The sequence below is a fragment of the Zea mays genome, chromosome 3, assembly GCF_902167145.1.
Source record: "Zea mays cultivar B73 chromosome 3, Zm-B73-REFERENCE-NAM-5.0, whole genome shotgun sequence".
Lineage (NCBI taxonomy): Eukaryota > Viridiplantae > Streptophyta > Magnoliopsida > Poales > Poaceae > Zea > Zea mays.
This window is the reverse complement of record NC_050098.1, coordinates 175,127,442-175,140,249: the sequence shown is the minus strand read 5'-3', so window position 1 is coordinate 175,140,249 and position 12,808 is coordinate 175,127,442. Positions and strand designations below refer to the sequence as shown.

Here is a 12,808-nt window from a genome sequence, read left to right as displayed (position 1 = left end):
ACAAAGTTGAAATGAGAAACTCTAATCCTAATTCAGGGGTACAAAATTGAAATGAGAAACTCTAATCCTAATTCAGGGTTGGAAGTTGTATTAATAGACTTGGTTGTTAAATCATGCCCATTAAACAGGAGTGAAACTATAATTACAAATGGTGGACCCAAAACCATAGACGGTTACTCTAACAGTTAACCCACACCCCCCACCCCACCCCACACACACACCCCTCTGATCACAGTACAATCGTCGGTAAATTCTAGAATTTGGTACTAAGGGATTAGTTTCCTAACACCCCATTCTCCAAATACAGACTAAAAGATATACAAGCAAAAGTTATAAGAGAAATCAGGTAGCTTTTCAAAGACAGCATGAAAAACGAACATTAAAACACTAATCAAAAGCTTCCCAAACGTGTGTTTAAATGCTCGTCAGGTCAAACGTATTATGGTGATGTCACATTTCAACCACTAATCAAAAGCTCTTCAAGGGTGGTGTTTACCCCCAGCAATAGACAAAACCGTTACAGAACTACCTGGAGTTCTTAGCTTTCTTGATTATCCAGTCTGTCAAATTAAAGTAAATTCGTGTCATTATTTTAACTGCAAAAAAGAGAATCGCTGCTCTTCATCTTTAGAGCCACAGCAGCATCCTCGTCAGACAGTGGCATTCTTCAGGTATGCAATGAGATCAGCACGTTCCTGTGGCTTTTTCAGTCCAGGGAATACCATCTTGGTTCCAGGAATGTACTGCATAGGGAAAACATAGTACTTTTAATATTGCTGCAATGTTATATTTAAATCAAAGGGAAAAAAATCTCATCAAGGAATTGATGACCCTGAATCACAATGGCAGTCAGACATGTCAAAAGTAAACATCAACATCAACATAGCCTTTTAGTCCCAAGCAGATTGGGATAGGCTAGAGTTAAAACACAACAAGATGTCACCAAAAGTGGAAAGAGAGACAAAGGGGAGGGAAAAACTTTTGAGAGCACTAAAACGAAAAAGGCATAATCATGGTTCGGGCAAGTGAATAGCTTCTTTCCAAGCACTTCTATTCAAACACAACTCCATTGAGATATTCCATTCCTTCAAGTCCCTTTTGATTATCTCCTCCCATGTCAAGTTTGGTCGACCTCTACCTCTCTTCACATTGTTGTCCTGTCTTATAATGCATCTATGCACACGGTGCCTCTGGGGTCTTCGGTGGACATGTCCATCTCAACCGGTGTTGAATAAGTTTTTCTTCAATTGACGCTACTCCTAGCAGATCGCGTATGCCATCGTTTCTCACTCGGTCAATCTTGTGTGCACACATATCCAACGCAACATACGCATCTCTGCGACACTTAGTTGTTGAATATGTCGTCTCTTAGTAGGCCAACACTCAACCCATATAACATAGCAGGCCTAATCGTTGTCCTATAGAACTTGCCTTTCAACTTCTGTGGCACTCTCTTGTCGCATACGACTCCCGATGCTTGACGCCATTTCATCCACCTCGCTTTAATTCTATGCCTAACATCTTCATCAATATCACCATCTCTCTGTAGCATCGATGTCCTTCTTTGGTACTACCTGGCCTACCAAACTTACATCTCCATCCTCACTAATTGTAGTACCAAAGTCACATCTCATATACTCAGTTTTGGTCCTGCTAATTCTAAATCTTTTTGACTCTAGGGTCTTGAAAGCTCTCTTGTAAGTTTTGGTGTTTGGATGACAACTCAATTAAAGGACTAACAAGTGTGCTAAGTGTTGAACATGTGTTTAATGTAAAGCTGACAGGGTTCAACACAAGTGAACAAGTGTGATGGTCCAAGGACTAGATGATGATAGATAATGGGCATCACAAGTAAGATGGACATTGCAAAAGTGATACTCGGGTGCGTAGCTCGGAGACAACTGATCAAGCCAAGGACGGAGGCAAGAAGAGCTTCGAGGTACCAAGTGCACGGGAGAAGGTCAAGGAGGCTGAGGAACCCAAAGCCAAGGGTGAAGAAGAAGGCTTGCAAAGTCAAGGGTGGTCGAGTTGAGAACAGCTACGGCACATCAATGATCACTACATAAGGACGTGACTTACAACCAATGAGGTAACAGCTACAGTTATGTGGTGTAAGTCATAAGGCTCAAGATCAAGCTCTAAGAAGGAGATCAAGGTCACTAGAAGGAGAACAAGTGTCAAAACCAGAACTGGAAGCAACCCAAAAGAGCTAAGTTCACCTTGATTTCTAGTTTGGGTTGTTCCTATGTTTGGAGATGTTCTATGTGACCTTTGCGGGATGTTGGAGCTAAGAAATGTCAATCTAGATCAAGTCAAGCTGACTTGATGATTTATGAGTCCAACATCAAAGCTCAAGCATGTCAAATGCTATAGATGTAATAATTAAGAGAAGGTATGTTTCTAGACTTAATACATTGGTTTTGTGTACTAATATACTTGTCTAAGTGTTAGAAACAGAAGGAAGAAGAAAAGGAAAGAGGTGCAAAAGGCTTGGCTGTGTACAGCCAAGACTCAGCTCAGTCTGGCACACCGGACTGTCCGGTGGTGCACCGGACAGTGTCCGGTGCGCCAGGTTGAACTCCGGTGAACAGGCCGCTCTCGGGAGAAGTCTGGCGACGTACGGCTATAATTCACCGGACTGTCCGGTGGTGCACCGGACTGTCCGGTGAGCCAACGGTCGGCTGGGCCAACGGTCGGCCGCGCAATCCGCGCGTGACGCGTGGCCGAGCCAACGGTCAGATGGAGGCACCGGACTGTCCGGTGCGCCAACGGCTCCAAAACTGCAACGGTCGTCTGCGCCAGTTATGGAAGGAAATCGGGCACCGGACAGTGTCCGGTGGTGCACCGGACTGTCCGGTGCGCCACCCGACAGAAGGCAAGATTTGCCTTCCAGGATTGCTTCCAACGGCTCCTAGGCCCCTTGTACCTATAAAAGGGACCCCTAGGCGCCTCAAGCATGACACAAGTGCAGCCAACAAGTGTAGACATCACTCGAATCAATTCTCACTCTCCCTCTTGTGTGTATCTCTATAGTTTGTGTAGAAGGCACAGCTATAAGCCTTTAGAGAGAGGAGAAGTGCTGCTACGAGCTAGAGCAAGGTCTTGAGCGTATCGTTACTCTGCCGAGGTGCTGTCAAGAAGTTTGTAAGCAGCCGCGGTTTTGTTGTAACCCAACTCAATAGTGAAAGGCTCTATCTGTCATACTGACAGATCTGAGCAAACGGAGGAAGGAGTTGAAATAGACTCTAAGCCCAGGTGTGGCTAACTCCAACGAGGACTAGGCAAGCATTTCAGGCTTGGCTGAACCTCGGGATAAATCCTTGCGTCTGTGTGCTCTGTTCTGTATTGTATCCTGACTCTCTGTCTTACTCGCTTTTATATCTGCACTTCAACACTTATCTGTGGTGTAAGCTTTATTTGAAGTGCAGGACATTTTGAGACAGGATCTTCTATTCCGCTGCAACCTACTCGAAGGGTCTTCTCACTCCACTGCGTACTAAGTCTTCGAGTAGAGTAAGAATTTAAGTTTTAAAGAAATAAGTTTTATTCGCCTATTCACCCCCCCCCCCTCTAGGCGACATCCAGATCCTGTTCCCGGGTCAAAGGGAACTTTCACTTCATAGTGTGGCTCATGAGCTTAATCCCTCGATAGTTGGTACAACTTTGAATATCTCCCTTGTTCTTGAAGATTGGTATTGGTATGCAAAAAAATATATGGACCATGATTCAGCTAGCATTGGTAGCAACTACACAAGCATTCTACATTGATGAATATCCACAGAGAACACCAGCATACGGAAGCATTGGTGACAAAAAAAACCAATGATCAGCATTAAAATGGGATACAAGTATTAGTAAGTTTGTTCTCCAGATTATAGTAGTAAATATCACTTATTTATGTGTAGGACATTGTAGATTGAAAACAGCCGGCTTGCTGCGGCTTTAATCCGGCTGCGGCTTCTACAGTATTTCGTCTCTATGAATTACAGCTGCAGCAGCTGCCAGCCAGCCGAATGAAGGTAAATGGAACAAAACACATTAAGCCAAGACAGCAGCTGCCCATATCTCATATTGCAAATATACATGGCAGAGCCACACATTCAACATACAAAGCGGATGCGTGGATGCAACATATGCTGAGTGACACACGGTGAAATAAATTATCACAGTTTGGGAGAGTGAATTCCAGCCGAACCTTCTTGGGATTAAGCAAGTAGTCATACAAAGTGTTCTCCTCCCAAATCACAGCCATGTTCTTGTTAGCCGAAGAGTAAGAGTAGCCAGGTGTTGTACCAGACTGCCTCCCAAACAGACCATTCAAATTAGGACCTGAAAAGTATCAACACAGTTATCATTGCTAGCTTCAGATAGTTTGAATACCTACCATAACGTTAAAGCCAGCGTATGCGCACTTGACACTGCAGTATCCTAAAGAGTCCATAGATTAAAAGGACAGGCAATGTGACTGTTCGAAATCTTCAGGCAGATACAATAGGAGTACACGATATAAGATTTATCACTAATTAATGTGGACAACGCCACATAATGTCACAATTTATACAACGTTTTTGAGTTTTATAATACAATGCAGGAACCTAACAAATTAGAGATCAAAAGACTAGCTCGGATTCGCAACCAGAGTAGTGTGCATCATAAATGCAATCGCGTTTGGTCTAGAGTGTTATAATCATAACAAAGCACAGCAATTGAAGCCTCCGTCAGACTGCTACCCACAACGATCAACGACTACGACCCGGAAAAAAATCCCTATCTGCGTCACCACTTGAAATCAAACGATCGATCTAGAAAGGCGACAGGTACAGAGAACTACTCTCAGGATCAGGGTTTGGGTCCAGTGCTGACCTTGCTTGTGGCCGGCGCCCTTGTCGACGGTGTGGCACTGCGCGCACTTGGTCTTGAAGATCTTCTCGCCAGCAGTTGGGTTCCCCGGGGGCGCTTCAGAAAACGACGCCATCGCTACCAAGCACGAAGCAGGGAGGGCCGGAGGGGGCGCTGGGCTAGGGCTAGGATTGCGCTAGCAATTGGTGGCGGCGGACGACCCTGTTGCAATCTTGAGTTCGCCCGTTTAAACGAGGAGACGAGGCAACAGCAGGCAGGCAGGCACAGCCCACGGACCGCGTAGGAGAAACGCGACCGGACGACCCTGTTGCAATCTTGCCGAATGCCCTTCTATTCGGGAATATACGGAGGCTCGAATCGAGTAGAGCGGGCTGTGTTGGGAATGGATGGCGCAGGCGGCTCGCGCATTGTGGGCCTCCGGCCGCTGCATATGAGGAAGTTTATCAACACAATAGGGCCTGCTTCCACTCTCTCGAAGAAGCCCAGTTTGAAATACTATGAGGCCTAGCTTCCACTCTTGCAAATAACCTTGTTCGCTTGGCTTTAATCTGTACCGGCTTCTACTGCTTCTAGTGTTTTTGTTTCTATGGATTACAGTTGCAACAGTCCAAACAGTTGTCTTTAATCTGAAGCAAACAATAGTGGATAGGGTCGCTGCCTCTATACTTGGTCAATGGATCGTGTCGGACAAAAGGACAGCAAAGCCTATCATAAGCTCAACCGATTTAGTTAGACTAGACACAACACGAATAAATGGTGGGTCGTGTCGTACTGGTCAGATATCTGGGTCTATACACAGTCCAACTCATTTAAACGGGTTATGTCAGGCTACCGTACTATGTCGTGCTATCGTGTCGAGCGGTCAGAAATAACTTATTTTACTCTATTTTTATATGTCATTTTCTCCATTTTTTTAAATGACTCAAAATAGGGTCATGTCGGTCATTGGTGTATATATGATGAGCTAGATTGAAGCAAGTAAGGTCAGAACACAAATAGAGCGTGTCGGGTTGTGGTCGTCCTGATGGACTATACGTGCCTCATATCGGGCTAAATGGGTCGACAGTGAACGAGCCATGCCTGTGCCACCCAATGGACTTGTCCACAAGCCCAAGCACGACCTATGATGGACCTCGGATCGGCACCGGCACAATTACTGTCGTGTTGTGCTCGTGTTGGACTAAAATGCTCATGCCTTGTGCTAGTTCATATAGTCCGGCCTATCTGGTCACCTGTAGTCGCCCTTAACTTCGACCTCAACAACATGGGAGTGCAGTCGGAGACAGATAGCATCAATTGAGAATTGCACGTGGAGATGATAATGGGGTAAAAACTCGCTGGTATCTCTTGTCCAAACCCATACCCATATAAGAAAAAGCACGCATGTACCCATGACGGGTATAAAATTTTGCCCAAACCCATGTCCATGCAGATCTCAGATACCCAACAGGTTTTCCATACCCACTAACATTAACATGAAAAATAATTCATCGTGTAAATGACAGTCAATATATTAATAAGTAGAGATAAAAGAAACAAGTGACAACTAACTTTAACTTAAACTTTATTACAAGTAGTTCATTTTAACTATAACATGTTCAATTAATAATAATATGAGTCATATTTATAAATTAAGTTCACTATAACATGTTCAATTAATAATAATATGAGTCATTTAACTATGGGTTTGCAGAGCAAACCTAAATTCACATACATGTCATGTTTTTTTGAACCATGAACTTATTGGTAGAGAAATTAGCCAAAATTCATGCCCTTGTAAATAAGAAAACCATCAGGTTTAGGGTAACAGATACCCGTTGGCAATTGCCATCTTTGCTTTGGTTGTTATGACTCATTAGTGCATGAGTTTTGCGAGCTTCACCGTTGGGTCGAATCCGTAGTTGTGATCGCAGAAGGAAGTTGTTGTGCCTGAAGTTGGAGCCAGGGGCGCCCCTGGGACCGTGCAAGCAGTGCGACTGCATAGGACCCAAAAAACATAGGACCCCAAAAGTTATAGCAATTCATATACATATTATAAGTAAAAAATGTTATTTTGCATAATATTAGCTAAAACGTGGCCTAGAATCGTAAGAACGTTGAAATCGATATGTTCTTCCTATTGTTAATCAAGCTAATTCTTCGCTGACAAGAAGATTTAAATAGTATTAAGGTTATCAAACATATTTAGTTTCTTATTTACCTCCAGACTCCAGTGCGTCGTAGTCACTGGATAAAAAGAGTTTGAAATCTTGTTATCACTATCTTAAGGTCACACTTAAAATAGAGGGATAATCTGATTTGATGCAAGTGATCTATTTGTGGAATTAAGTTTTCTCCAATATTTTATTCTACAAAAATTGTCCTATTGACATTCTAAATTTTATAAAGCAGCGTGATTATTTTCATGATGCAACTAGTGTATATAGGGTTCTTTTGACTATTTCTAATATAGTTGCATCGGACGAAAGTTTTTGTAAGTTGAAGTTATTGAAGTCTTGTTCGTGTTCTATAATGACACAAAGAAAATGAATACGTTGGCTCTAATAGCAATTGCTAGTAAAATATAGGAGAAGATTGAATATGAAAATATTATCGAAGGTTTTATTTTAAAAATATTAAAAGAATTTCGCTTTCAAATGAAGATGATGTAAATGAAACAATAATTAGATGTTATTAGAATATTTATACTTGATATTTTTCGCTATAATCTTGTACCGGGCATCCAAATTTATCGGGACTCCCCAGGTTGGAGACTTGGAGCATAACTAGGGATGGCAACGGAAAATTCTCCGTCGAGTTTTGGCTTCCCATCATCGTCCCTGTGACAAAAAAGTTTCTTGTGGGGATCACCGCGAACTCTAGGGGGGCATTTCTTCCGCAACCCCGTTTCCCGTGGGATAAATCCCCATCGGAAATCCACGTCTATGCTTAAATTATAATCATGACATACTTTCTTTGTTATTAATACAAAATATTATCACTTATACACATTATCAGATATAAGAAATCATTATATGTATATCAAAATAAACACATTTGTACGACGAGTGATATCTTGATAACATAATTATTTATTTTTATCATAAAAAACATATGAAAACATCATCATATATAAGTTTTATGGGTCCCCACGGGAACGGAGATGAGGAATACTTCTCCATCCCTGTCCCCGTTTACCCGTCGGAGAAAGGTTTTTCCTATTTATATTTCCGTGAGGGGAGAACATTTCTCATCCTCTAGGCTGATTTGGTGACCAGGGATCACGGTAGATTTGAGAGCATTGAGGGGCAAATTAGTTTATTTCCCCTCGACCATAGCTAGGTGTCCGTTGCCATCTCTGACCATAGCGAGGGGTCGCCGCTGCACGGGCAGACAAGCCACTCGAGAATGTCGTCGATACAAGCTGGCGCTGGGCACATGAGAGTTCCCCACTTGTGCTAGTGCACAAGCCCGCTCCCTCGATTCCGCGGGGGGGTGGGGGGGTGGGGGGGGGGGGGGGGGGGAGGGACTGGGAGAGAGATGCGCGCGTCCAACTAGGACGATTCCGCCAGGACCTGCGATCCACCTGGGACCACGCGACGGATCATCGTCGCCAGCAAAGGGGAAAACTCGCCGTTTCTTTACGACACACCTAGGACAGTTTGGAGTGCTCGATGATTAAACAAACGCCACCGGGGTGTCGCCAAACACGTACACGCAGTGCTAGTACCAGTTAGGGAGTGGCGTGCCAAAGGAAACGGCGTGATGCTCCCGATGCACATGCTGAACTTAGAACCCCGGTTTCATGTGTCCAACACAGCCAGCGGCCAGCCCACACGAACGAAATTCTTCGGGATTTAACCTCTGTTCGAGCAGAGATTACGCAGTTTTGAGAGCTCTGCTGGCGCAGCCGTCGCTGGGCATGCAGAGCTTCCAGAGGCGCCGCTCGTCCATCACGAACATTTTGTTGCACGTTGCAACATTTGCCCTTTGGGATGTTCATGTCAGCGAGAGGGCTTTCCCAGCTCGCGCCCAGTACAACTATAGAGAGAGAGAAGTGGTTCCAAAGAGTAATCGATACACACAGACACAGCGCAGCCCCAGAAGGCTAATCATATACCTACCCGACCATCAGAACACACACGTCACATGCACTTTAGCAGCAGCAGTCCTACACTACAACTTGCAGTACTTAAAAACAGGGAAGGCACGGCCGGTTAAAAAAGAGAGCAAGAACAAACCAGAACGAACAAAGTAAGGAGTAGGCTAGACCTAGCAGAACTACCCATATGGCCAACGGCTTCAGGCATCCGATGATGTACTGACAGCCTGACACGAACACCTAGTGCCGTAGAAATTTTGCGGCAGGAAAGAAGCCGACGGCAACAACAAAAAAAAAATAACGCGGCCTGCACCTGTCCAGTTGACTAATTCCAGCGTTGCGCGCTTTGGATTCCAGGCAACGGGCATCAAGATCACGCGCAAACATTTTTACGCCAGAAACATCCGCAGACCTGGCTACGCATAGTCAACAGGCGTAAAGACAGGAGCGGTGGAACCACGCCGGGCTCCAGGCCAGCTCGCGACAAAATCCTCGCGAATACAAGCTGTCTGTCAGCTAGGAGCACTGCACTGCAGGTATATGGCCCCATCGGCCATCCACATCTAGCGATACACTGATGGTACCAAATTCATTGAACAATACACAGGTGAAGACGATACGCCAAAACCAGGGTGAAAACGAATTCGAAGTGAACTTCAGTCACTTTTTGATATCTTCGCAGTTAAACGGTTTTTTTTCAAATAGAAAAAAGAAAGGGCTGAGCGAATATGGAAGGCCTTGGCGGTGGTCCCTGGTCCTTTACCCGGCATATATTTTATATACTACTCCTAAACATCTCCCGGTCCATTTATATCCGGCAGCCCCTGCTTTTAATTCAAGGCCACAAGCAAATATACATATAATATATACTCAGTGGCACAGCTGTCACAAAGAGAAACAGCTAAGGAATAGTAGGCGACGACACAGCAGAGGCCCCATTCCAGCCTAGTCCATGGTGTAACCTATTGGCTGGGAGATATTATGAGTTGTGGAGCAGCAAAACCAACCAAAAGTGAACTCCAACTCACAGCCTCTTCCAGCCAATGCCAGAACACAGCTCATCAGCCAGTGCAAGATCTAGCTACTTGCTACTTTGATAGAATGGAATTAGAGTGCTGGGCTAATGATGAGTTAAGCTAGTTTGGGGGAAAAAAGGAACTTTACAAAAACCTTTTTTGATTGCCACAAAACTGTTATCATTAAGGTAGTAAGAGGAAAGAGAAGGGAAAAAGGGGGGGGGGGGGGGGGAGAAGGAGAACACAGTAGAGGGGCAAAGTCACAGGTGAATACTTCTTAGTATCTAGGGATTTCCTTGAGAGGGAGCATCGGCACTGCTGCGCTTGGCGAAGAGCCTGAGGGCGATCCAATATGGACACCACTGCGCGAAGAGAATCCGATCTCATCCGTACCGTCCTGCTGGAGTTGGTCTTCCCTGATCATTGTCCGGAAGGATATGGATCCCGGCTTCGTTGAAGTGTCAGAATTCCGCTCGATTTCTCGGAAACTCTGGTTGGCCACAAGCGATGTGCCTTCATAGTAGTAATCATCATAAGGCACCATTTCTGCTATGTCCCTCTGGCCTATATCTCGGAGGGCCAATGAATCAGCTACAGGGTAGTAAACCAGCAAGAGTATCCCAACAGTCGTGCAGGACAGCATCATCAAGAATGACAGGAAGATAATACCCTCAAAGGCAACATGTCCTGGCTTGAGCAGCACCGAAAACCCGAGGAGAAGCACCCTGATAGGAAGGAAGCACAGCACAGACAGCATCAGTAGATAAACTCTCCTTCGCAGTGACTTGTTAATAACCAAGGACAGCACCCGTAATCCAACATATGATACATAGCTCATCAGGAAAGCATCTACAAGTCCAAGAAAAAGGGTGCCAAACAATGGGTAAGTGCAAACACTGGTATCTCCAACCGGCGTGTAGGTCCGTATGAAGTATTTAGCAATCTTTCTTCTCCCGAGATCATGGTTCTCCTCTCTAACAAACCTGGGCCCAACAAACACTAGGATTGCCTGCACCGAGAACACTGGAATACAGAAAACCAACAAGTAGGCCATGGTCTTCCAATTCCATCTTTGGTTTAATGTGCCCAGCTCCCTCTTTTGTAACGAGCCATGGAGCAGAAAAGCAAACGCAAAGAAGATCCCTGGCTCTGCAAACCCTAGGTTGGAAAGTATGTACACATCACATATGTTCCTCTGCCATGTTAAGCTGGAGAACAACTTTTTCTTCAAGAAGCTCAATCTCACTATCTCACCTACTCCCCACCAAATTGTGATCAGAATCAGAGCAATGCGAGTCACCCATGGGCCGTTAAAATAACCAAGCGGAAGGAAGGAGGGTCCTCTCCGAATCCGACACCTGAAGTAGACCGACTGGAAGATGCAGAAGAGGCCCAGAGCAGCAAACAGAGCAAACAGTGCGATTGTCAGCACACCGAATGCATCGGCAGCTACTCTGGTCAGGGGCATCACCCGAAGCACAGGTGCCACGCATGCTCTCCGCTCGCATGGACAGCACAATGGCCCACAAATACCATATACTCAGCTGCCTTCTAAGTATCAACGATGTTTGGCTTCTAGAGGACTGCATTCAACAAGTAACTGTATAAGATTAATGCCAACACCAGACCACATCTTAAATACTACCCAAAAAAACTATGTTGTCCACACACACACACACACCTCAATCGAAACTTCGTTTGATTTTAGCTGATTATACACTAAACCTCCGATGCCCATACTAGGACAAATCCATTATTGATTGCGTGCACAGTTAATATCGTACTGAAGTGGGTAACCTAGCACATTTAAGTTGGTAAATTACTTGAATCAGGCAATCAGCTAACAAGAAAAAGCTTACCATTCCTGCATTAAATACAGATTTTTTTAACCCCTGAAACATTTCAGAAATACTAGCAAGAATATCACTTGTTAGCTCCTAAATACTCCAATAGCAACTTATTTGCTCGTTCCCACGGGTAAAGAGGCTCAAACCCAGACCGTTAACCGACCGGAGTAAGCACTAGATCACCAAAAGAGGCTGCCTAAAAAGATTAGGGACAACTGCTCAAACTCCAGTGCAAATCACCTCAGTGAAGGCCGGAGGGCTGCAGGGAGCGCCGCCTGGGGCCTTCCGCCGGCGGAAGCTGAGGCAGCCGAGAAACACCACCGAATCCGGTGATTCTGATGCCGAAGCTGCGGCGGAGGCGAGGCGGGATCCGGCGGCGGCGGATGCGCAGGGGAATGGAGCCCTAGCGACGGAGGCGGAGAGGGGGGGATAGGGGGAGGGACTCGGGAGAGGAGAGAGAGAATGGGAGAACGGGGAGGGGAAGAGAGAGAGAGAGCGGAGAGCCGGAGACAGAGCGAAGAAGAGGAGGGGGGTGCGAGACAGGCTGTCTCCAGTTGTCCTGCGGCTCGGTAGGTGCCGAACCTGCAGCCTCGGTCGCCCCCACCCGAGCCTGCGTGGCGCCGCAAAAATTGATGCGTGCACCAGCACATTCCACCAAGTTTCATATTTTTTCTCATCTTGCCATCGGTTATGTTTCCGTTGCATCGATGCTCAACTCATGGTCAGAAGCTCGCAGTGGTTGAGGGCTCTTGTGGTCTCCACGGTAAGGTTTGATGTACTCCCTCTGTTCAATAATGATCTATCTATTTTCTTTGTGTATTATAACCAAGACGAAAAGAGCACCTACCTATATCCTGTCCTACAGTAAATATGGTGTCTCTTTGATTGCCTGCATGCATGGAGATGGCACTTCACGCGCCTGGCTTCTTCCGACACCTAGTTCAAATCATGCACCAAGCCCCTCACAAACTCGCTACCCTCGGGCTTTCCGATCAGGGTTAAAC

The 12,808-nt window shown here is 45.4% G+C and overlaps 2 protein-coding genes across 2 annotated transcripts; both read right to left on the bottom strand.

Annotated features, from left to right (window-relative positions):
* Positions 1-366: 366 nt before the first annotated feature.
* On the bottom strand, positions 367-5,183 carry LOC100277932 (cytochrome c). Its single transcript, XM_008676504.3, has 3 exons — positions 4,864-5,183; positions 4,196-4,329; positions 367-743 (listed from the first exon to the last, which is right to left on the bottom strand). Exons 1-3 carry the CDS (start codon positions 4,973-4,975, stop codon positions 651-653), a joined length of 339 nt encoding a protein of 112 aa, XP_008674726.1. The 5' UTR covers positions 4,976-5,183; the 3' UTR covers positions 367-650.
* A 4,562-nt stretch (positions 5,184-9,745) lies between these two features.
* On the bottom strand, positions 9,746-12,331 carry LOC100276912 (uncharacterized). Its single transcript, NM_001150609.2, is given in 2 exon segments — positions 9,746-11,540; positions 12,045-12,331. A coding segment is annotated over 1 exon segment (1,191 nt). The 5' UTR covers positions 11,426-11,540; positions 12,045-12,331; the 3' UTR covers positions 9,746-10,234.
* Positions 12,332-12,808: the final 477 nt, after the last annotated feature.